Source organism: Apiospora kogelbergensis (assembly GCF_038363985.1).
Source record: "Apiospora kogelbergensis strain CBS 113332 chromosome Unknown utg000012l_segment0_segment0, whole genome shotgun sequence".
In the NCBI taxonomy this organism is placed as follows: domain Eukaryota; kingdom Fungi; phylum Ascomycota; class Sordariomycetes; order Amphisphaeriales; family Apiosporaceae; genus Apiospora; species Apiospora kogelbergensis.
In genome coordinates, this window is record NW_027117429.1 from 960,273 (window position 1) to 984,371 (window position 24,099).

The 24,099-nt window shown below is 51.9% G+C and overlaps 4 protein-coding genes across 4 annotated transcripts; all 4 read left to right on the top strand.

Moving 5' to 3' along the window:
* Window positions 1-935: 935 nt before the first annotated feature.
* Window positions 936-4,892, top strand: PG998_014704 (uncharacterized protein; the record flags this gene model as incomplete). Its single annotated transcript, XM_066881520.1, has 6 exons — window positions 936-2,023; window positions 2,126-2,535; window positions 2,748-3,349; window positions 3,420-3,941; window positions 4,028-4,666; window positions 4,803-4,892. 6 exons carry the CDS (start codon window positions 936-938, stop codon window positions 4,890-4,892), a joined length of 3,351 nt encoding a protein of 1,116 aa, XP_066723651.1.
* Window positions 4,893-10,414: 5,522 nt separating this feature from the next.
* On the top strand, window positions 10,415-13,888 carry PG998_014705 (c2h2 transcription factor protein; the record flags this gene model as incomplete). The annotated part of the gene is made up of 5 exons (XM_066881521.1): window positions 10,415-10,681; window positions 10,736-12,158; window positions 12,225-12,605; window positions 12,673-12,929; window positions 13,058-13,888. The coding sequence occupies 5 exons, from the start codon at window positions 10,415-10,417 to the stop codon at window positions 13,886-13,888; spliced, it is 3,159 nt and encodes a 1,052-aa protein (XP_066723652.1).
* A 3,471-nt stretch (window positions 13,889-17,359) lies between these two features.
* Window positions 17,360-18,168, top strand: PG998_014706 (uncharacterized protein; the record flags this gene model as incomplete). The annotated part of the gene is made up of 3 exons (XM_066881522.1): window positions 17,360-17,364; window positions 17,414-17,698; window positions 18,078-18,168. The coding sequence occupies 3 exons, from the start codon at window positions 17,360-17,362 to the stop codon at window positions 18,166-18,168; spliced, it is 381 nt and encodes a 126-aa protein (XP_066723653.1).
* Window positions 18,169-23,069: 4,901 nt separating this feature from the next.
* On the top strand, window positions 23,070-23,987 carry PG998_014707 (uncharacterized protein; the record flags this gene model as incomplete). Its single annotated transcript, XM_066881523.1, has 3 exons — window positions 23,070-23,594; window positions 23,679-23,871; window positions 23,938-23,987. 3 exons carry the CDS (start codon window positions 23,070-23,072, stop codon window positions 23,985-23,987), a joined length of 768 nt encoding a protein of 255 aa, XP_066723654.1.
* Window positions 23,988-24,099: the final 112 nt, after the last annotated feature.

Sequence of the window (24,099 nt, forward strand, 5' to 3'; positions counted from 1 at the left end):
CCAAGGGTCTTCTAGCTTGGCACCCGGCTGTCCCAACGTACCGCTCTCTGCAGCGACGCATCCATGCGTGTATCGCTTCTTGGATAGCATCGCGGCTGGATAGAAGTGGACACGACAGCCTGACTTGCCCATAATGTAACGAGTTGTTGAGCGAAATTTGGAAGCATTTGATATTCTGGCATGGGCCAGTCCGTTTTCAGACTTCCGCTGGCAACGCCGGCAAGCGGTACAAACGTTGCGAGAGCCGCTTCTTCAATACATACTTAATACAGTACGGTAGCAACACCTAAATGGCAGGTTTGGGTACTGTACTGTATTGCGCTGGTCACCTCTGGAGACTGGGCATTTCTCCAATTACTCAGCTACTGTCAGATAGCGGCCAAAAAGAAAAGAGAGATCAATCCTCTCATCTTCTCTTTGTCGGCTTAGAAGTCTTGTTACTTATACATTACCTGCATCATTCAAAACACTCTGTTCTAGACGCACCAAAAAGGTTTGTTCGACTGATTGCCGCAGCCATCTTTGTCGCCGCGAACTCGTCTCGTTGGAATTTCACACAACCCACTAAGCCATAAGACGAATACGCAACCACTACACGGTCTCCTTGATTGTTCATCGCTTGTTCACCGTCGAGCCAAATCGACACGCCCTAATTAGCACTGTAGTGATCCGACTTCGCCTGACTGATTTCTTGCCGTGGCAATTGGACCGTTGGTTGTTTTAGAAGAGCAATCGAGTTCTGTATTACTTGATTGGAAGTTTGGAGGAGACAAGCAAGAGAGAAAGAAAAGAAATCTCGATTCAAGATGGAGGCTCCACGATACGCCCCAAGGACTCCTCTACCCATGTACATTGATGATCGGAAGAGAGGAAATTCTGGGAGAGGCCATTCATCATACCCTTCTGCATTCTCGCCAACGTTGGCATCCGATCCCATGACGATTCCAAACAACCGCCCACGTACCGAAAACGACATCGCACCCCCACCGCTACCTCCCCCAAGATGCGTTTCGATTGATGGTCCATCGCTCGATATCACCCTATACAGGCCCCGAGATAACAACGACTACGACAACTCTCTACTCAAAAGGTTCTCAGCCCCGCCTACAAGACGATCTGCCCTTAGTTCGTCGGTCAATGATGCTCGATCGCGTTTCGGCGCTTCTGAAAACCGCCAGCCATTACTTCCGCATCTATCATTGCCCATTCGGCCAAATACCAACCTGGGGAACGAATTGTCAGACAGCCCTATGCAGTCGGCAATCTCACCACGAGTACTGCCATTCTATGGTGCTAGCAGCAATGACTACCGTTCGCCAATTGAACCAGCGGATTCAGACCGTTCGCCTCTTTTCCGCAATCGTCGTATTAACAGCGGTTCTTTGCCTGATGATGCAACCATCTCTACACAAGGTAGCTACGACAATATGTACGACACAGATTTCCCTATGGGGGAAACGTCGGGTATCAAGAGGCTTCACATTGACGATTCCGGCCGCTCAGAATACCAAAGGATGGGACTGAAAAGACGGGCTTCTTCGCCTCCGGGAGACGACTTGGTGATGCAGAGTTTACCAAACTCAGGGGAACTACTACGCCAACGCGAGGGAACCTCGCGACAGTCTCCGACTCCTCGATTGACTGTAATTCCCCAAGGCAACATGTCCATCTCTTCTATTTCTTCGGCCGGACGAAGCGGATCGTTTGCGTCGAACATTTCCGTCGCGGCGACTAGCATCACCAGCGGCAACTCATATGGAAGAATCTCCCCCAACGGACTTTCGCCCGTTGACGGTATCTGCAACTCACCTTTCAGCACCCCGATCTCATTGACGCATCCGCTCCAATCCTCTATCTCGCGAGGAGTTCCTCACCACCGAAATTTGAGCGATAACCGACCACTTGCTTCTCCTCGCAAACTATCGGATCTGTCTAAGACCACCATGCCCAGAGTTCAAGGTTTCTTCATGTGCGAGTGCTGTCCTAAAAAGCCCAAGAAGTTTGAGACGGCTGAGGAGCTAAGGTAAGCAATAACCCACCCCTTGCTAGGGAGCTGGTCGAATCAAACCCAATTCTCCCTCTGCGTGAATTAGGCGTGTAAGACTGAATCTCTTCCCCACATTAGGGCCCACGCGGCAGAGAAGCAATATGAATGCTCCTTTTGTGGCAACCGCTTCAAGAACAAGAACGAAGCAGAGCGTCATCAAAACAGCTTGCATGTTAGACGGTACAGCTGGTCATGCTCGGCCCTGCATGTTGCAGGCTACGACAAGGCATTTCACGAAAGCAGCAATAGACCCGGGGAAGCGGACACCTGTGGCTATTGCGGGGATGAGTTTGCGCGCAGCGGTGGCAGCGGCCGCAATCGTCATGCCACAGAACAGGATTTGGATGAGAGACTTCGCCATTTGCAAGAGGTGCATGAATTCCGGGGATGCAACTCGAGCAAGAAGTTCTTTCGAGTGGACCATTTCCGACAGCATCTCAAGCACAGTCATGCAGGGACGAGCGGAAAATGGACCAACCTCCTTGAGAGTGTCTGTATAATTAAGGAGGACACACCTCCTTTTCTTCTTTTGCATCGAGGGCACCTTCCTAGTTCAGTAATTTCTACCACTATCACGGGCGCTTCCCAGCCTCACCAGCGACGGTGATGCCGCCAGTTCGTAACAGAGCTGCTCGGTTGTCACCGTGGCCGACAACTCCAAGAAGGAGTACGCGGTCACCAACACCGGTCCCTTTAATAGACGAAGGCCCGACCATTGTCATCCGTGCGGACTGTGGCAACGCGCCCACACCTAACCCCATCAAATCGCCCAGAAAGAACACGATCGAAGAAAGACCCGCCCAACAGAAGGCCAAAGCATGCCATCTGCTCCAAGAAGCCCTCCGGCTCGTAGAGGAGGCCAAGGAGTCCTACTCCGGCTTTGATTACACCGCGGCGACCCAGAACTTGGAAGCACTAGCCACAGACAAGACGCCGACCCAGGACCCACAAAGCCCCAACAGAACACCCGACTGCTGCAACGCGCTCCAGGAACTTGCCAGCCTCCGAAAGGAGGTACACGAGTTAAAGGAGCTGCTGACCCTGACCACCAAGTCAACTAGCCCAACCCAAAAAGGGAATACATACAGCGAAGCCCTCGGAAAGGGTCAAGCTACAACAGTGAAGGACCCAGTCACACCCATACCCCAGCGTGCCTCTGCACCTGGACAACAGAAAGCAAACGACCGAAAGGAGCATACTCTTGTTCTTATCAAAGACAAAGACCAGGCACTTCCTCGATTCGACCCCGTCCAGATTCGGGACCGGCTCAACGCCAGACTCCAGTGTAATGCAATCAAGGGCGTACACGCCTCCCCCGAAAGGGAACGTCGTCCTGACCTCGCTCTCTCTCACAGCCTCGCAACTGCTGCAGGATCAACAGAGATGGCAAGATGTCTTCCAGGGCTGGCCGATCACGGCAGCCGAAAAGCCAGAAACCTGGCCTAAGCTGGTGGCCCACTTCGTCCCGACATCGCTAAGTCCGACCTCCTTCGCCGAGGAGGTGAAACGGTTCAACAACATCGAAATCCAGGGGAACGCCCGGTGGTTGTCCAAACCGGAAGGCAAAGCTCACTCGTCCATGGTCTTCGCCGTCCAGGAGAGAGACAGAACCGAGTGCCTAAAGCACGGAATCTGGATCCAAGGCCAACACCTCCAAGTCGTCCGCTTCAAGCCATTCACGCCAAAGACACAGTGCCGCAGATGCTTAAAGCTGGGACACGACCCCGTGCTCTGTAGGAGACGGTACGTGTGCGGCTACTGCGCTGGGAAACATCCGACCAAGGAGCACAGCTGCAAGGACTGCAACAGTAAAGTCCCTTGCACACACGTGCCTGCAAAATGCGCCAACTGCAACCAGACTGGCCACACGGCCTTTGACAAGGAGAAGTGCGAAGTATTGAAAGCGCTATACTAGAGGCGATATCGCTGGTACAGCACAACCTGAATCGAGGGCGTCATAGCTTGCAATCCCTATTCCAGATCGCCCTCGAGCACCAATCACACATCCTCTGCCTCCAGGAACCCTATCTCTTCCAAGACAAGGGTCCTCAGGGAAGCGGCTTGTACAGCTGCATCCCCCACCCGTCGTTCCGACCGCTCCTGCCACAGGAGACCACAGACCTCTCCAGCATACAGACTCGCCCCAGGGTCATGACTTACATCCGAAAATCCTTTCCCTTTGAAGTGAACCCCAGGTTCGACCTCGTTTCCGATCCCTACATGCAGATCCTGGAGGTAATCACGCCCATAGAGAACTTCTACATCGTGAACATCTACAACCAGGTCGATGAGAAGGGTTCCTTGACAGTACAGAGGTTTCTCGATCTCCACTTGCCCATCACACCTGCATTAATTGTAGGCGACCTTAACCTCCACCACCCATGGTGGAATCCGTTGGCTAAAGGCTCCCCCCTCGCGGAGCGCCTTACATGTCATCTTCATTCGGTCCAAGCCACACTACTCATCGATCATGCTACCATAGAGTCGCGCGGTGGGACATTCCACAGGCCGAACTCGAAGAAAACGTCGGTGATAGACCTGGCCTTCTCCATCGGCTTCCGGAGCCTCCAATGGCAGGACTGGTCGTACCTTCCAGGGACAGGATCCGACCACGAGGCCGTAAGCCTCCGAGCGTTCCTCCCAGCATACCAGGGAGCAAGACCGCTTCCACCCCAGTTCTGCACCAAAAAGGCCGACTGGGAAAGGTTCCGGAGACAACTCAGGGAGGTTGCTGTCTCTCTTGAGTCCACCATAGACGCTGCAGCCGATCGAGGCGACTTCGAGAGCGTCGCTTTATCGCTTCAACGGGCCATCGAAGAAGCCACAAACGAATCGATCCCAGTGAAGCGACCATGCGATAGGTCCAAAGCCTGGTGGTGCCCAGATCTGACCGTGCAGCGGCTGCGTTATCATCGAGCCTTCCGGCGATACAAAAGGGATCCGAGCCGGGATACGGAGACAGCTTGTAAGGAGGCTAGGAACAGCTACTTCCAGGCTATCGACCGTGCCAAAACAGAACACTGGTTTACGTTTCTATCGGAGGCCAGTGGCAAGGAGATATTCACTGCGTACAGTTACACTAAACCAAGAACAGACCCATCTATCCCCACTCTACGCTACGAGGTAAATGGGAAAGAAGAGATCGCCAATTCGTTTTCGGGAAAATGCGAAGCCCTGGTCTCCACCCTCTTCAAGAGATCGCGGCAGTGGGGCCAACTTCCATCACCACCAACGCCACCTCCACCGCCGCCTCCATCACCTGCCGGCCCCAGAAGCCGGGCTCGATCTAACAGCAAAGGCGATCGGCAGTGGCCTACCCTAGCAGTGATCGAGGTTGAAAAGGCTATTCCGCAGAAGGACACAGCCCCAGGGGAGGATCGTATTAACTGGCGGATCATCCGCGAAGCGCACGCGGCCATCCCTCACGTTATTGTATCCAAAGGGACACTCTCAGAAAGATGCCCCAAGAGGTCTTAAACGGATTGCACAAGCCGTTTCGAATACTGTAGCTATTATAGCCCACCCAAGAGGCAGAAAGGTAAGAGCGGCTTGTCGCTGCAGCACCGGGCACGGGAGCTCGGGCGATACTGCGACGTCTTCAGCGCGCTTGCATACTGGAACCCGACGCACAGGCGGATGGAAACGGCAATACAAATTTTAGATTGGCAGCGGGTGCCGGATCTCAATAGGACTGCAGTGCCCACTTCCCAGCTACTGTTTCGTCAAGTTTATTCAACTCTGCTGCCGACAGCAGTAATTTCGTCAATCAGCCGCCTGTCATGCAAGACAGAGCCACACGATCAAGAGGCCAAAGCGAAGCCGTCAGTTTCGGGCCTAGCCGGGGGCTGGCGCTGACGTGAATACCATTGCCGACATAGATAGCGATGCGGATGCCGGGTACGAAATCGAGGCCAGGATCAGTTCCAAGAAAGACAATTGGATCACTGAATTCCTAGAGGTAGACATTATGATTAATCCTCAGGCAGCGTTCTGGTTGGAGGGAGTAAGAAGGCCAGGTGGCAGTGAGTGGCCTGTTTATGAATCGTCCAAAATATACGGAGTACGGAATACATGCTGCCAACATGTGGCTGGCTGGCTAGCCACGACTGACTGATGATTGCGGGGTAGCTAATTGCCCTATTAGGACTTAGGACTTATGTGGAGTATGAGTCGGGGTATTGCCGCCTATGGCACACTAATATCTTGCCGGTCCAGCTTTTACTCTTCCCCGGTCTTCCTTTCCTCTTCCCTAGCCAGACTACAGTCTCCACTTCGTACAACAAACACCGACGACCGTCGACCGACAATACAAGCTGCAATCCGACACAGCATGGTAGCGAGCACAACAGGAGCGGGGACAAAGCTGGCGACTTGATCACGGCAACATGGCGACAGTTACTACCAAGAATACCGGTTGAGGTGACCGTCACTTCTGTGTTGCAAGAGAGACGACAGCACAGCGACCAACGAGGTTACCCAATCCCCACCGAGACCAGTGATACACATTGCCACGACCGACCTGTACGCATCATCGCGATAGACGCACCGCACCGACGATTCACCGCCCGGCAGCCGAGCAACAGTGCGTGGTCCATAGCGAAAAGAATAGACGAGGCTACGAAAGACCAGCGCATTGGCAGAGGCAGAGGAATGCAACACCGGCGGTTGGCACGTGCGGGGCCCACGGGAGGCAACGCGATTCCCCGCCAAGGGGCCGTCCTATCGACGAATGACTCAATCCACTCCGACACCCCCTGTCACAACACTTATACCTGGTCGAAAAAGGTGTCGCCCAAGGGGTCGGCGTCGGTCACGGGGACGAATCGCTCAAACAAGGCTTCCATCTGCGACAACCAGCCGGTGACCCTCTGGGTTTCCTGCAGGAACCTGTACTCGATATCAGTTGACGATCTGCGCCAGACTGAACACACGGTGACTTACAGCTGTTCGACCTTCTGTGTGCTGTCCGGGCACTGTGGTCAGATAAGGGCGTCGTTGCGACGGCGGTGGCAACCTACAAAGTCGTGAACCTGGCGAGACGTGGGCGTGCGTGAGTAGGAAAGCTGTCGTACAACGCGCGGACTGGATGTGGAGGGATCTACGGTGGCGGGGAGCTGAAGGGGCCCGAGTCGTAGCCTTCTTGGTCATCGAAGAAGTTGGGAACATCTGGAAAGAACGCCTGCGAAGAGGCCGTATGAACATTCATGACAAGACTGTTGGTTGCAGCTGAATTCCCGCACATGTAATCGCCTATTCTCGAGTTTCGCGGGCGGAGCCTCCTAAAATTAGGGCGATATTATTCGCTAGCGTGGCACCAAGCGCTGGCGCACCCACATCGAATTAAAGAAGAGGGGTACATTGTCGAGGTGCTCTTCATCCGAACAGAGTGCCAGTTGGATCGACGCACACCACTTGACCAGGAACTTGCAGCAGCGACCCTCGCCAACCCACGGCCCTACAGCTACGACTGCTTAGCCTTAGCGGGCACAGGCTGAACACCCATTGGCCCGTCGGGTGGGGTTAGCACCAGCTGATCTCGAATTAGCGCCATGCTCCGCCCATTTTGTTTGACCTGTCCTGCTGTTATAAAGACGACTTGCCCCCCTTGCCTCCCTTTCTCTAGTGACCCAATCTGTCGGGACACATCCCTCCCTTCGGAATGCCGAGCAACCGCCAATCACCGACAATCGAGCAGTAACAACATGCATCACCGAGACGAGATGCAGCGGCATGGTCAATCTAGTCCATCCGACAGCTGAGGATTGTGACACGGTTCATGGAGCTGAGGTCATATCGAAAGGACTACATTATCGAAACAGTTCAGTGTGACGAAGTGGTGGCCCATGGTGGACATGTCTGTTACAACTCTTCCAACCTGCTTTTCACAGGCCTGCGCGTTCCCAGTCCTCATCCTGGTACGGAACCTCGCGCCGATTGCCAGCGCTAGCAAGGCGGACGGACTAGGGTTGCTGTTGCGAGCTGCTGGCCAAGGGTGAGCGGCGATCCAGCTCCTGCTCGGTCCGAATGAAGGCGTGTTCGGGGGTTTGGGTTACCCCCCTTCTACCGAATGTGGTGCGATTTCCAATAGTGTGTCAGCGCTTATGCTCAATCGACCAAGCTTTGATGTTGTAAAGCAGCCCAGTAGTGGTCCAGGAAAGCAGCATACTGGTCTAGATCCTGCTCCGACTCCCAGGTTGGACATTCGTATCCGATCACTTTACAGTAGAGTCCGGAACTGATGGCAGCTGCAGATGAGCTGCTTGCTCACGAGTAGCCCAAAGATCCGATACTGCTGACCGCTTTCGGTGCAGGCTCACTTCGGCCCTCCACCACGTCTGCTGAGTCAGATGCTGCCAATCGGCTCTCCCACGTATGGCTATGCTCGACAAGTCGTGCTTCGTCCAGTACTTCCCAACTGGAAATCCCACTTCCCTGCCTAACGGCCCAGCTACCAATCGTGCTGGGCTAGCATCCATGTTTCTGCTTCATTACAGCACCGGGGCTTTAGGTGACGAGTAAGCGATTCAAGAATGTACCGTATATTAGCGCTAGTTGCCCTTTCGGCTTCGCCACCCGGGCGATAATAAACTGTGTGTGTGTGTGTATACAGAAAGGATACTGGGAGGCCAAACAACCATTCTGATCTGCATGACTGTAATCTTTCATTGTACTGTCAAATCCAGGTTCAGCGTCCGGATTTCAAATGGAATCAGAATCATCCGGTAATATACAGTACTGTCTTTTTCCTGCATGAGCTCGAAGAGTCACACGGATTGTTTTCGGTCCAGAGTTTTTGTTGGGCTAATTGTGATGAACGCCAGACAGACAGCTTGTGATGCAACCCATGTTCTGGTGCGCAGGACAGAGGAGCCTGATTTTTCCCCCGCTCCTCTTGTACCATTCCGACCTGGAGGCCGGTCGCCTCGGACCTAATCATCCAGCAGCGTATCCTCCTTTCGCTGCATCTGTCGAGAGCTCGAAGATCCTCGCGCGCTGTTTCTGGTCTTGACTTCATAGTTGCCTGCAGACCTGTTGGCCTTACTGGTGGAGTGCAGCGTCGGAAGAGTAGCAATGGCGCACTAGCGCAGGCAGCGGGCAAGGTCTAGAAACCACGACTGTTAGCGTAGATGGGCCGATGCTCACTTTCGGGTCCCTCCAATTCTTAAGTGATGGTGGGGGGCCGAAACAATCATTCTGGTCCGCACGACCGTAGTCTCCAATTTCACCCTTTTTGACGTGGTGCGCCGATTCGAATGGAGCGAGAATCATCCAGTATCATACAGTATTGCTTTCTGCTGCATCAGCTCGAATACACCCACGGGTTGTTTCCGGTCCTGACGACTGTTGGTCCCTGCTGCTGTAGGGGCGCAGGGCCGGAAGAGTAGCAATGGACTAGCGCAATTGTTTGCAACATAAGCACCGAGTCAATTCGCGACCCCTCCCCATTAGGGCCAACTGCACAACCTCCCCGGACCGCGCAAGGACTTTTCGTCAAACCGGCTGAAGAGAAGCTGGGCCCGAAATCCTTCCTGCCAACATGGGTTCTGGAACCGGATCAGCAGTGCCCTGAACCGCTGTACGGGGCCCCACTGATGGTGATCTGACCTTCGATCAGCGAGCTATCAGACGATGCCGCTCTGAGTCGATACCCAGTCGTGTAGTTTAGTTAGAAACCATCGACGCAAACGTATTGACGCGCGCATAAGAGAGCCACATGATGCATCCCTAATGCGAAGCTAATGCGATCTGACTGCATCCCAAGGTTGTCCAGTTTGCCATCCTGGTATCCCACAGCCCATCTTGGGCTATTGATTCGGGGCAGCGGAGTATGACCCGAAGACCATGTGCAGAAGCTGGCAAGGATTTTAGCTGGTTGTGGCAGCAAGACATCACGAATCAATCGTATTACACCCGACAGTCTAGGTACGCTACGTCGAATGCCTAGAGATACGAGAAAGTACGAAACAGGATATCAGCACGGGAGATCCAGCGTACAGTGACCCCATGCTACTCCGGGACTACGTACCAATAGGACTAGATGCATTTCGGCGAAGCTGACTGCTAGCAAACATTGCTATTCCTGTTAAGCGCTGAAACTAGCATGTATATTCTTGGCCTCTGTGAAGTCCTACCCGATTTGTGGTAGTGTTCAATAGCTCGAGTAATGCATGCTTTAATTCAGCACATACCTTTGCTAGGTTAATTGTTGGGTGCACTTTTCACCGACGACCGCATATATAATCTTACCTTGATTGTGCACCGCATTGAAGTTCGTCCCTGACTGGATGAAGCCTTTCAAGTACCCCCGCGCTCGTTGTTTAGCCGGCAGCAGCCTTCAATCCTCGCAAACTCGACCCTTCAGCAAAGATGCCCTACTGCGACCGCGAAGACTCGCCAGAGACTGCAGCCCTGTTGGAGAACTATAACCGACGGCGTGTTCTCAAGGCGACATACGAGGAGAAGAAGGATAGATTCGCAAAAGAAGCCGAAGCGCTTCAGGAAGAGAAGGATAGGATCGCCCAAGAGCTACACATGGTCGACACCAAGTACAAAGCTCTACAGGCAGAACTCGCGCAACTCAGCGCGGGGTATGAAGCTGACAAGACTGGTTTGAGCCACTCTTTGCGACACATGGTAAGTAAACGTTCCAATATACATACAGGTGAATCTGACGTTAACAACCACAAGCTTTGCGATATTGCCGTCACTCCAGATTCGCCATCCTTACCGAATCCTTTACCAACATCGATTGACACATTGATTGAAAATGTGCAGGTGGCATCATGCCAACTCAACTTGTCGCAGTCCAGCGTGGTAGAGGTGGATGCGCCAAGACCTACAAACAGTCAGCCTGGTGCAACACGTACTGGTCGCATCAGCAGACCCCCGCGTCGTTACTCTTCCATTCCCGCGACGACCAGCCCAACTCGCCCTTCGCCCGACTCGTCTACGAAGAATACAAGGGCGGCTGCGAGAGGGTCATCATCCCAGCCTGGTCACGGGACCGTTACAAACGATGCTCCACCTAACAACCGCGCGAAACGGGATCGGCAATGTTATGAGGAAAGTCCTGGGGCCGCCTCTGGGCACGCACGGAAGAAGACAAAGACGGCGGCGGCGACTGAAGAACCATACGACGTCGATTTTGATGAAGTGTTCCAGAATGGACTCGCACTGCACAAGCATATGATCATACAATACCCGCCAGAAAGCGATCGATGGTACTTGTTACGGTGTGACGACCACGGGCTGCATTTCAATCAAAATCCGCTTCATGGGGCTGCGAGACATATGCGGGCGGCAGAACACCGGGGCCCCAAGAGACACCTAGACATCAACACTTTGAAGGATGCCGATTCGTGGTCTTTGGCCATCCAGACAATGGGACTCCGCGTATCAAATTGCGACGCGACGAAGGCCCAGCAGAACAACACAGCGTTTACCCAAGCGTTGGACGCTGGTTATAAACCTATCAAACCCGACTCGAACAAAAAGCCCGCCCCATCCCAGATCATTTCTCAGCCACAGCCAGCGCCACGAGAACAAGAGGTGCTAGGCGATGCATCCAGGCTGAGTACTGAACCAGAGTGGTCTGAAGAGAATGGCGGTGAACTTATTACACATCCTCTCGAGGGGAAGCCGTATCTTGGATACTGGCGTTCTGGCTCGCGCGGACAAGGTTGGCACGCACTCGTCGTACTACCGCTTGGGCGTTTCGATGCGATTGGGCTGCATGGCAGTCTTCTCGAGACAGAATTGGCAAAGTCCATACCCGCATGCTACGATCGCCAAAGCGCTACTGATCTCCAATGGGCCGAGGGATACCGTGATGGAGAACGTCTCGTCGCGAAGCGCAGGTTTCCGGTTATGTGGTTTCTTGACGACCAAACCTTCCCCCTGCGCAAGGATATGATGATGCCAACCCCAGCGTGGTACAACTGGCTGGCAGCTTCAGATCTTCGGCCATTCAGCCCTATTTGCGAAACTGAAGGGAGCAAGCTAGCTCGCGGTCATTACGGCGTACTTGAATATGCCAACCAACGCAAAAGACTCAAGGTGGCCGGGCCTCGATGTAACGTTGAATCCAATGACAGCCTGATGGCTTCCACGGGTTTGTGTACTACCCCTGACCCAAGCAATCTGTCGCACTGTCGCTGACGCCAAATTCGATGGATAGGATTGTCCCCAGCACAGGGTTATACCAGCGTTGCCGGAAATGCTGCCGACGAAGAGCACGAAAACCAACACCTCGAGTCGGTTGATGACGGCACTAACACAAATCGCGGTCTTGTTGATGTATCCGATATTGACATTGAAGCTTCCAGAGACGGCAGTCAAAGCAAAGAAGTGGAGAGCCTTGAATTGGACTCGTATCGTACCCGTCGACCTAGCATAACCGTACGCCCTATTGACATCTCCGACTTCCATTCCAGATATGGCGCCGGAGAAGAGGGCACACCGCACGACGGCACTGATGGTTGCACAGCCGACGAACCAACGAGAGCGACCCTTTCTGGCTACTTGATGCCGTGTGGTAGAAACAGTGACAGCTCCATTGGTACGGCCACTCCACACGCATAATCAACCAAAGGCCACATTGACACTAACCCTGTAGCTGCCACCAGCAAAAGAGCAAACAGTCGTAGCCCAGCATGCTATGATGTATTCCAACCATAGCTACCATGGACCCGAGCTCTTCAACGACACAAAAGGGATGAAACCATTGGACGCCAACTTGGGGAACCCAGAGGGCTCTCATGAAAGTGCAGCAGCTTCAGTCAGCACATCTCAGGAAACGCTGCTTCATGGCGTGCCATCAACTGCCGCGGCTCCCTCGATAGGAATCCACCAATCACCGGGCCTGGTGTCAGGCTTCGTAAAAGTATGAAGGAATTGCGTTCGACTGGCGGTTCCCCAATCGATCCAATTGTATCCTCAAATGGAAGGACTGTCGCCTCTAATCATCCTGACCGCCCGGATGTGGACACTATGACTAACAGCGAATACCAGTGGTGCGCACCAAGGTCTCTCTTGGCGCACACTGCTGCGGCAGTGCTGCAGAGGGTGTCAGCTCAACCGGAACCATCTACCCTCTCCAGCCTCAAGACGGGCCTCAGCTATGTACTCAATCGTGTCGCCGCCTCGGTAAATGAAGGGGGAACGGCAGAAATGCGGCATAATGACTCTGAAACAACGGGAAATATGGCCACTTCATTGACGCTTCTGCAACCGAATACCAATCTTCATATTCCCTTGATTGGCAACAATTGCCCTCACACGTCTAGACCATCTAGTGTCGATGACCCTCCCGTGAGCAGCGCCCCTCATCCGCTTCGCCAAGGTAGTCCGCCTCAAGCTTATCCTCAAATGGCGAATGGTTTCGATCTACCTCATCAAGCGCATGGAGCTACTTTGAACGAGCTGCCTCGAACATCTATGTTTAAGTTTCACCCACAACCCATGGATCCAGCCCCTGTTTTACGTTCTGATATCTTGAGCCCTGTGCCAGATAGAAGCAATACACCCGAAGGTGGCATATTTTCTCCTGATACTCAAAGCTCGCTAATACCCCGGAACCAGTCTGCCTGTCAGGAAGATGAACAACCCATAAATATGGTCAAATTACGTCGTTATGGTATTTTTCCTACTGTGCCTCAGTCTGTAGTTTCTTCGAGTGCTACGATATCCGAGACCACTGTCGTCCCGCAGAAGGATGCATATGGAAAGTTCCCATGCCCACACTGTACTAAAACTTACATTCACGTGAAGCATCTTAAGCGCCATCTGTTGCGCCGTAAGTACAAGCTTACCACCTTTATGTCAACGGAACGAAGGCGCTGACCGCAGGCACAGACACCGGCGACCGCCCTTACATGTGCGTATTGTGTCGCGACACTTTTTCACGGAGTGATATCCTCAAGAGACATTTTCTGAAGTGTTCCATCACGAAAGGAAACCCCACAGGGGCGAGTCATTTGTCTCACCTAGGAGCTCACGTTAGGAATCATGGGGTCACTCAACAAAAATCCCAGGAAGGCGAAAGAGACCAGGTGGTGGGTTGAACATTGTTTTTTATTCAACGACAAGAGAATTGAGCTGTTTTTCCATATTCCTTTCACTTAAGATACATCATAATGACGTTCGCTAGAATTGGTCCATAACCACAAGCCCATTCTTCAACAAATGTTGGTGACCGACCCACAATACATCCGACGTTGACATGCAAGTGCTGGCCGGGATGCTGGTATTCTCGATCTGAGCCAGAATGTTAGATGGCAATCGAATGCTTCGATCAAAATGTCACGGAATTTTGGGGTGTCTACGCGCGTTGCAGAGCCGAAGTTGATTGAGAAACAATGGCAGCACACAAGCCACAAGGGCGTTGTGTTTTTTGTCCAGCGGCAAGCACCACAGTGATTATTTGTGTGGAGTGATCATTCTAGGGTCAACAGAATCGTGGTGTATTGACCACCATCACCACCCACGTTGGCGCCTTTATCTATCTAGATGGTAGTCCAGTTTTGAAAACTATGTTCATCTGGTGCTGCTGACTGACGTCTTCGTCTTCGTAATGTCATCAACTAAACTTGATAAAACCAGGGATTCTCACGAACATGTTCAACAATGTCACCTGGTGTGAATATTTTAGAGAGCTGTAGTGGTCTGTGTCCTTAGGTTCAAATAGCCGAAATTCATCGCAATCTCCTCGTGCTGTACGTCTTCCTTCTCAAATCGATACAGTAGGTTTTCGAACTTTGTCTGATGTCGAAAATGCCTGTTAAGAAAGTCAGTCACTATTGCAAATTTGTGAAGACAATTAACCCGCCGTGTGACGGCATTTGTAATGATTGGTTCTAAGTTGAAACGAAAAGAGATCAGTTCCTGAGACTACGGTTGTAGCGTTTTGTGAAAGGCTGTTCGTATTCTGACAACCTGGGATCTAGTTGATTCCTGGTCTCTATACTCTAGCCAGGATGAGTTCATGATGATGAGGATGGTGAGGATGGTGAGGATGCTGAGGATGGTGAGGATGGTGAGGATGGTGGGGATGGTGGGGATGGTAGGGTGGGGTAAATGGGATTGGCAGATAATTAGTTCACATCCATTTGTCTAGACTGGAAAATGGTTTCACCGTAAACCGGCGAATGGTAAAGCTTACACCGCCCACTTTCCTCCCGTTATTTAGACTAGCGCACAACACATACCAAGGACCCTGACTAAAATGAGGATACTGCGACCTTTTACGTAGAAACAATGATAAGATAGGAAGATTAGTAATGCTTTAAGATTGTTTAAGATTTAAACCACAATCTGACTTTTGCTTGCATTGTTAGATTCAATTATTAGCTGAATCAGAACCAAGCCCTTACTGTTCCCAACTCCCCCGAGTTGAATGGGAAGTGCGCAGGCCGTACGTCGTGTGCAATCTCTTCCCACCAGGATCACCGTGGAGGCTAGGACCAAGGGATCACGGGAGCGCAGAAGGGACGACAGTAGCGTTAGATTGTTGGTTACTGCACCGAACTAGAGCTGAAAACATGCTTCAACATAAGCATACACAGAGTTGCCGTGTGATATTTGACGCATTAACATGTGCCACGTCTTCACCCGAACTGCATGCCGCTGAGACTCGTCCGAAGGTCCTCCAGCATTCCCACCATCTTCTTTGCCAAGGTGTCCCGCTGCAACTTGCGTCTATAGTCCTTGTAGTAGTCTGGCGCGTGCCTCGCTCCATTCTGCACAGATCCTCTTGGACGGCCTGCCTGCGACAGCTTTGCACCGTTTCCCCCATTCTGGGAGAGCATTGCCGTGGTTGTGCCGTCATAATCGGCGCCAAGGGCCTTCTAGCCGTCACCTGGCTGTCCCAACGTGCAGCTCTCTGCAATGACGCACCCATCACACCGTGGTCGGGGTATCTTGTGGGTGCTGGCCGGGCACCTGCATTCGTCGCGGCGGTCGGCGCGGTGTTCGTCGTGGAGCTGGACTCGGTACGAGCGGGCTGCCGTTCCACTGTCGGTTGGGAACCTGGACTGCCTGCTGTATGATGAGCGTCAACGGCCAGTCAACTATGTAGTCAATAGACGAGAATCATGCTTACCTTGCGGCTTTCGCGGCGAAGGCAGCTGCCTCGGACCCTTCTGTCTCATCAGACTGTTGGGAATGACAGTCCCGCCGTCCTCGTCGGGGATGACGTCGTAGACAGACAGAGGGTCTGTCGAGGCAGCGAGAAATGCTGCAATGTAGTCCCTTAGATTAGTAAGAAGCTCAGCGCACTATAAATACTCTCTTTCATGCTGTTCTTCTCTGTTAGTTCTCCAGCTTTCTCATTTCTTCCACCGCCACTTTGGACTCGGCGAAATCGGTTCTGGCGTTGGTTGGTTGGCGGTCTTGAGTAGGAGTGGAGGGATTTCTCTAAGAGCTGACACATGGCACTGAATAGCAGAACTTGATGCAGGAGCTGGATCTATGGGTTCAGACAGTAATGAATAAGACAACTAGAATATGTGGCAACTTTTCGATGCTCTTCTTCATGCTTGAGTCTGTGGTTTCGATCAGTACTTTCCGGGTGTCGAAGATCTGCTGGACGCTCTCGAGACTGCGTTGAAGGTGGTTTATTCCTTGAAGATAACCTGAGCCGAAATGGCTTTCGAGACTACGCAACCAGTATGTTTTCCCCTGCAGGCCACTCAGTTGCGCCGACAGAGTACGCGCGATAAGCTGTGAGACCAATATATCCTACGCCTGCCGACCCAGCTCATGCCAGTCGATATTGTAGGCTGCAACACCATAGCTGTGTCGAAGGCAATTGTTGAATATAGAGGTATTGCCACCGTTAATATCTCAGTGTAGATTAATCGAGGTTCTCCCACATTTCGCAGGGGTGAGAACCCCTATTCTGCTCATGGGCATCCCTTAGGCACTTATAGGTGTTTCCTAGTGGCCTCAAGCCTTGAAGCCTCTTTTATAGCCGAAACTATGTTTATTTATGATCTGCAAGAAGGCACAGCTACGCTGTCATTGGTCACTAGGGTACCTGTTGCAAGAGCGCGCCAGTCACAAAGGTGCTTGCATGGCCAAACAAAGAGCCCTGAGCCCTAACATTCTGCCTTTGCAAGATTTTGGTGCCAATCTGCTTCTAAATCTGGTATAAAACGGCTCCCTGGGAAGATGAGTGAATGTTCCCTTTCGTGCCATTCTCCCCATATTTATTTCTACTATCCATACATGACAACAACGTTTCTCATAATCACTCACAAGTATCGGTTGCCAACGATTCTCCCAGCATTTCGAGTGCCCAGATCATTGAACGATATGAAGTGAGCCATTTGATATTGTTCACAGGTTTCTTGTCTTACGAGTCCATAGTTCTCAGCAGGCCGCCTCCGACAAGCTGTCCAACCCATCCGAGCATATGGAGGGTTGCCAGGAACTGGTCGAGTCTGGCACCCCGACTTCTGTCGCCAGCTCAACGCGGTATAAAGACCTACCAACATGGTCCACCGAAATAAACGAGCCCGAGCGTCACGCAAACAAGACTCTGCAGGGCTTCGAACAAGATAACCAGGTTGCTAAAGTCAGAGAGGATGAGTGGGATGCGGATGAGATTGGAAAATGGATCCAGAGTCAGGTCCAGGGCGGCCTCAACGAAGAGTCCGAGCAGAGTCGGAAAGGGAACAGAGTTGCACATCGTGGGGAATCGCCACGCAGTCGTCACAAACTCCGCCGGTCCGCACGAATCCGTCAACGAGAACTCAAAACTGGGACATGCAACGGCGTACGACGATCGAAACGAATAAAAAAGGGGGCAGAAAGGCCGAAATAGCTTAGTAATCTCATCACCTACTAGAGCAACTGTTCGGCGTGTAAACCGTGTCCGGTAAAGGCAGATATGAAGTCTTCGTACTACGAATGTGCCGTGGCAAGATGGCCAATCTAGCTTATCTTCCCGATTTTCCTCCATCCACTATTGAACGTCCTGATAACTAGAGTTTAGCATACCGTCGCTAAATTGCAGACTATGGCACTTTAGTTTCACCTTCTTCGACTCACTGAGTAGTCTGCCACACGATTCGCTGCTCTGGCTTGAAGCAACCGAAGTCTTCTGTAAGGGTCCAGACTGAGTGCTACACTCTAGCGTCCATTATATTTATTGACAAGAAGTATTCTCTAAAGAGAGAAAGATCTCCCTTGACTATTCTGAGAATGTCTACCTATTTATACTCGTGCTTCTGTTCTAGCACGTATTGTCTCGTGGTTGCTAGAAGGTTCAATAGGGGTCATGGCGGAGGCTTCGCTACCTAATACGGTTCGGGCAACTTGCACCAGTCGTGAAGCCCTTTGCTACGGCCTACTCCAGATTGGATAGTCGGTCAACATGTGAGATGTCATCGGTGCCGGCTTGCCACGCGTAGTGACCGCCACACAGCTCATACGGCCCATACGTTGATGACTAGCACGACCGCGAAAGCGCATTTCTACCGCCAACTGCAATAGAAACATCCGGCCACCTCTCAGTGTTCTTTGTACCCCATCTGCACACCATCCAGGCAAGCTTGTGGCGGATGGCCTTACTTGTGCACCGCCAATATTATAGGCGCCATGTAGACCGAGGTGCTCTACTCGAAGCAAGTAGTCTCCAGCGACTATACACTGGGGGGATTCGGACAGACAGTTCGGTTCGTCCCTCCGACGGCCACGTCAGCTGTGAGATGCCAAAGTCTGGCTGTTCCTGAGCAATCTTGAACCAGACGTCGCCGTCGCCGTTGAACGTCTTTGCCGTATGCGCTTTTGGAGCTTTGGCCATGTAGAATGCCACTGGGCCGGGGTGTTGAATGCTTGGGCTGACCCGAAACCCCACTGTCTCCCCAGCTATGACCTGGCGAATTCCGGCGCTATAAGGGGGGACTCCCCAGCTCGTCGCATCGGATCTATGCTGCGGAGGCATTCATGACCGGGCTTTGGCTCTCGTAGTTCGAGGTTTGACGGACATAGCTGTTTACAAATAAGTCTTTGGTGGCAGGGGCACGCATAGGAAAGGGACTCACGCCCAGTCTTCCGTCACTTCACCATCATGTATCAGGTTAGGGAATATGTCTTCCAACCATATCAGTCACCCATCGCCTGGCAGCCGTGCTCTCGATTACTTACAGTGGGCGTGTACCAGGCCAAGCAAATGCGTAATTAGAATAACATGCTTCATTCTGCTCTCTTCCTCGTTGAATCCACGGTAGTCTCCGAGTTTCCCCTTGGTGAGCAGCCAGTATGTCTAATATGTAAGTTATGTAGTACGACAAGGTTCTGGGCAGAGCTACCGTGGAAGACATCGACCGGCTGCCTTAGCAATCCTATATTGGCCAGTAGCGAGACTGCGGCCACTTAGATGAGGCGAAAGCGTGCCTGCGCTAGTCCTCAAGCTGAGAGGAATCAAAACCCAATGCAGGACCCGATCCGGCCCCTAGTCAGGATCCTTTCTGCTGACCTGGCTCTCGTGCAACCATGATGTAAGGTTGGAGCCAGTTGCGGAACTGATGGCTATCTCAGATGGGCTACGCTTTTCGTAGGAAGCCGCAAGCAGCGAATTGGCTGCGGCTGAGCGTGAAGGTAGTTTGGATGCGATACCTTTTAGGCAATGAGCCAGAAGCAATACGAAAAGGAGCGACATGAGCCGAATCTGGAGTATGTAAGGACTTTGGGTGACAAGGAAACGACTCAGGAATCCACAATAGACTAGCGTACTCTTTGACAGATATAGGCGAAACTCAGCATTCTGTGGCTGTACTAACCAGTAATCGAGCTCTAAAATATAGCTGGAAGCGTTGTTTCCCCCGGGTTTCCGCGAGATACATCCAGTATACAAAGCTATGCAACCAGCCTTTTCAGCTATCGTCGGCCTCCGTGTACAACATCCAGATGGCGCCCGTCTCTAAATGCCTTCTTCAGGCCTCATACTTCTTATATTGCCTAGGCTGCCTTACTGAGATGCTCATCCTTCTTGCCATCCTGTTGGCCATCCCGGGGACAACCGCTTACTTTGCTTGGTTTACACAGAACAGACTTCGGCCAGTTTTTGAGACAAACGACGCCTACCGTCATGTAGACGAATCCCTTGCACACCTTGCTTTTATCACAGTTTACTTTACCATCGTCATCTGGGGGATGGTTCCATTCCTGAGCCTCGAGCCACGGTTAACTGGACGAGCTAAAGAACGCATCTCATGTATCGTGAATCTGCTTACAGTGATTTGGGCAGCATCCTCTATTCGAACCATCTTCTTGGCCTGGAACTGGTCTCTTCCACTGGATGCGGCCGGGTACGTCCACCTCGCTGGTATTTGCCAAGTGATGGCAATTTGTCTAGGTATCGTCCTTTGTGCAGGCCTGGTATGTCTCGGCCATCCACCTCATCTGGTCGATTCTCGGAGCTCCCTAACCATAGAGCAGGTACTTGCCGATACGATGGGAATGATAGATATCATGGGTGGTGTAGCTGGCATATGGGCTTAGATGGGCATCTAGTCTTTCAAAACAATGAGCAGGTACAGAATATATTGTCCCTCAAGCTCTGAGCGCACTTTCTACCTTTGCAAGGCCAAGCTCTTGGATGCAGCCATCATCCAAAAAGCCACCTTAGTACAAGTTAAGGACGGGCCCATTTACAGGGCTGTTGTCCGTTTATGTCGTCCATATTGGTCGTAAGGTTGTTGAATGCCACGGACGTATAAACTAGAAAGTTGGGTTTCCCTAAGAAATTTACGTCGGTACTATATGAAGATGCTTCGTTCCACCAAACCTTACAATCATTTACAGCCATCGCCTATCTACCAGCACCTTTGATACCAGTGAAATGATTGGACGATATGAAGTAAGCTATTTCATTTCTTATCTCATGAATCCATTGTTCTTAGCAGACTGTCGCCCCCAACTCACCCGAGTGCGTAGAGGGCCAACAGGAATCTGCCGAGCCCGACACCCCGACTTCTGTAGTTGCCATAGGCAAGGGGAGCCCACACAGATAGTGCAGCTGGCACATACGCTGTGTCCAGTAGTGGAAGCGGCATCACATAGACTGATGCTCAGGTGATCCTGGCCTGTGTTCATAGGTTGGCCATTTAGATATATTTCACGTTGCAGCCTGGATGCTATAACCCCGGGTTTCTACATTGCCCCTCTGTATGAAAGTGTGAAACTTGGCTGCGATACCACGTGGGCCCTTGCCTCTCAGCGTCAGTCTCTTCCAAGTATTCTGTAACGCTGAGAGCTGGATACCTTCCTAATACAGCAACTTCACCGATACCGTCTGGTCCTGCCTGTGTGCTATAACTAGGGTCGTCAGGGCAGTTGGAACACTAGGAGCTGCACGGAGGAATATCGTTTGCTCACCAGCTTTACACCGCCACCTGACGTAAAGGGGTAATATGGCAAATATGCGAGCAAATCGAAGCAGGCTCTGTCAGTGTATCCCTACCTAGCTAAACAGGATGAAAGACCGCTCAAAATCAAACCATAGAAATACCTTAAGGCGATGAGGGTATAACCGTTATTATATTCCCTTGCATAAACCCCTTTCTTCCCTGACCACTACCGAGTCTAACTAGCCACTAAAAATGGAGGTTGAGAAAGAAGTAATGCGACCCCGGGCATGTCACTACAGTATAGCCCCCTACCAAGGGTATTGTTATGGATAAACGAGGGCCGCGTATACACGAAGATGAATTCATCAGGCCATTTTAGCATGAGCCAAAGCGTTTACTGCGATAAAACAGAGCCCTCGGTTTATTATACACCTTGAAGAGGTTACCTTTCTAGAATCTTGGTACGGTAGCTGACCCCTTTTTGATCGCTAGTATAGAATAGCGTCATCTTGCTATGAGCAATGAGTCATCGTCCTAAAGGATGTGATCCCCGGTTCCTCCTGCCCTTCATCCAGGCCACCTTCCCTTGCAAGGCCTTTGAAGCCGAAACCCAGGAGCCTTTTACCTCAAAATGGTATACAATTCTGCCTGAAATCGTATAGCCTAGGTCCGCCAGGACTGGATAAAGAAATACTGGCCCCTTGTATGTGAATTTCTTCTTGAGCTTCAGCAGATAAGAGTAGAATTAATACTAGCAGCCACGACTTTTGTCGGAAGCTAGCATACTAAGTATAGAAATTAATGATTCTATCAGAACAGAATTTAGAATACACTTGCTAGTGTCATTCGACGAGGACTTCTGGCAGCAATTCGCGGGGCCAGGTGTTCTCCAAAATGTCCTCCCCAACGTAACAGATGATTTGTGGGCTAGGTATTCACATATACTATCGCCAAGTAAGGATCACTGAAAAGCTGTTGGCCGGCGAGGACGCCTATGGTTTCCTCGGGCGACACCGTTCGAGTATCAGCTGCGTGTCCTGGGGGGAAAGGGGCGAAGCGCAGCTGCGCAAGCTGGTGAGGAATTTCCGCCATTGACTGGAGTATGAGTCAGGGGGAAATGACAGGAAGAGGCGATATCAATGCGGGCGAGTGGACAAAAAGGCTAGAGGTCCCGAGAATATGCTGTAGTTGGTTGCCCTTGGCTACCTCCTAAGTCGCGTCCTGCTGCCTTTTGCGACAAGCTGTGGGTGCCAAGATCTAGACGTAGTCACGTATAGTTAAGTACCCCAAGCTTATATACCCGCCCAAACCCCCAGAGCTTTCAAAGTAACATTACCATCTTGCGACTGACGCTTTTTCGACTTGGCCAGCTACTCCTTGTTCCGGCAGCTCATCGACCCAGAAGATCCCGACGAACTGTTCGCGCGGTTCGACATCATCACCCCAACCTCCGTTGTACACCAACCATCTCGCCGTCCGTCGCCCTCTCACGCTTAGAACCGTCGCCCTCTGTAACTCCACTGTAATCTGGAAGCAGCTCTACGCGGCCTAGTCGCGTGACCGAACGTTACAGCAAACTGGCCTTGCTATACTCTAATCCCGCCCAATCTCTGGAGGCGCCTCGGCTAGGATCGCAGTCGCCGGCGTCTGACAACCTTAATAACAGTGACATGTACGAAAACGCGCGAAGGAGGAGGCAGAACGAACCACCCTTCAGTGCTACTTCTAATCCTAGATATTCGGTTCATGATGCCAATGCGCAACGAAGGTTGTATGGTGCCGGCACAGGCGCAGACGCGTCAGACAGGTATCGGCCTGCGCCCCTCAACACGTCCCCATCGACGGCTCAAGGCATGGGCGGGACGGCTGCCTACAGCGATCACTATCAGGAGCCGGCTGCGGTATTCTCGACCGCGATGCCACAGAGCATAATGCCATACCAGTCCGAATATGGTCAGGATACACGACAAACAAAAAATCTTAACGTATACAATCCCTCTCTGATGTACAACGTCCCGCAGACGAGCGCACAGAACACCGTTTACGATACGAGTCAACAATTCCCGTCTTGGCAACCTGCAGCTCTGCAAATGATGCCGACGGATGTGGCCGCGTCTTATTTCCCGAGCCAGCCAACCAACGCAGGTGCGGCGCCTGTCATCCAGGCCCAAGCAACGTCTTCGAGCACTTTGGGGGTATATCAACAAATCCCGGCAGACCAGCGCGTAATGCTTCACCAATACGCGAACAGCATTTTGTAAATGAGCGGAATGTCACAGCAAGCTATTGCGCCAGACCAGGTCATGGAGGAGCAGGACTATTCTAATTCTACAGAAATGGGTGAAGCCTACGAGCAGTACCAGACGGCCTTGAGGGAAATCTTTACCAACATCCGCAAAGGCGTCTTGGTTTCGGCTAGCGAATCGCTCTTAACTGTTTCCGACTGGTTGCTCTCCAAGGTGGCCGAATTGGGTACGTTTTGAGGGTCCATCCTGTGGCACGCAGCACCTTATGCTAACCAAATAATATTCTCTTCAGGTCTAGCTGCCGATAATCCCCAATTGCGCCATGACCGCATCAAGCTCTGACATGACTTCAACCATGCATGGCTAGCTCTACTACAGAAGCAAAAGACATGGTTGCTTCAGGTATTCCATCCCAGAGAGGCCAAACACTGGTGAGCGAGGAGAACCTGAAGAA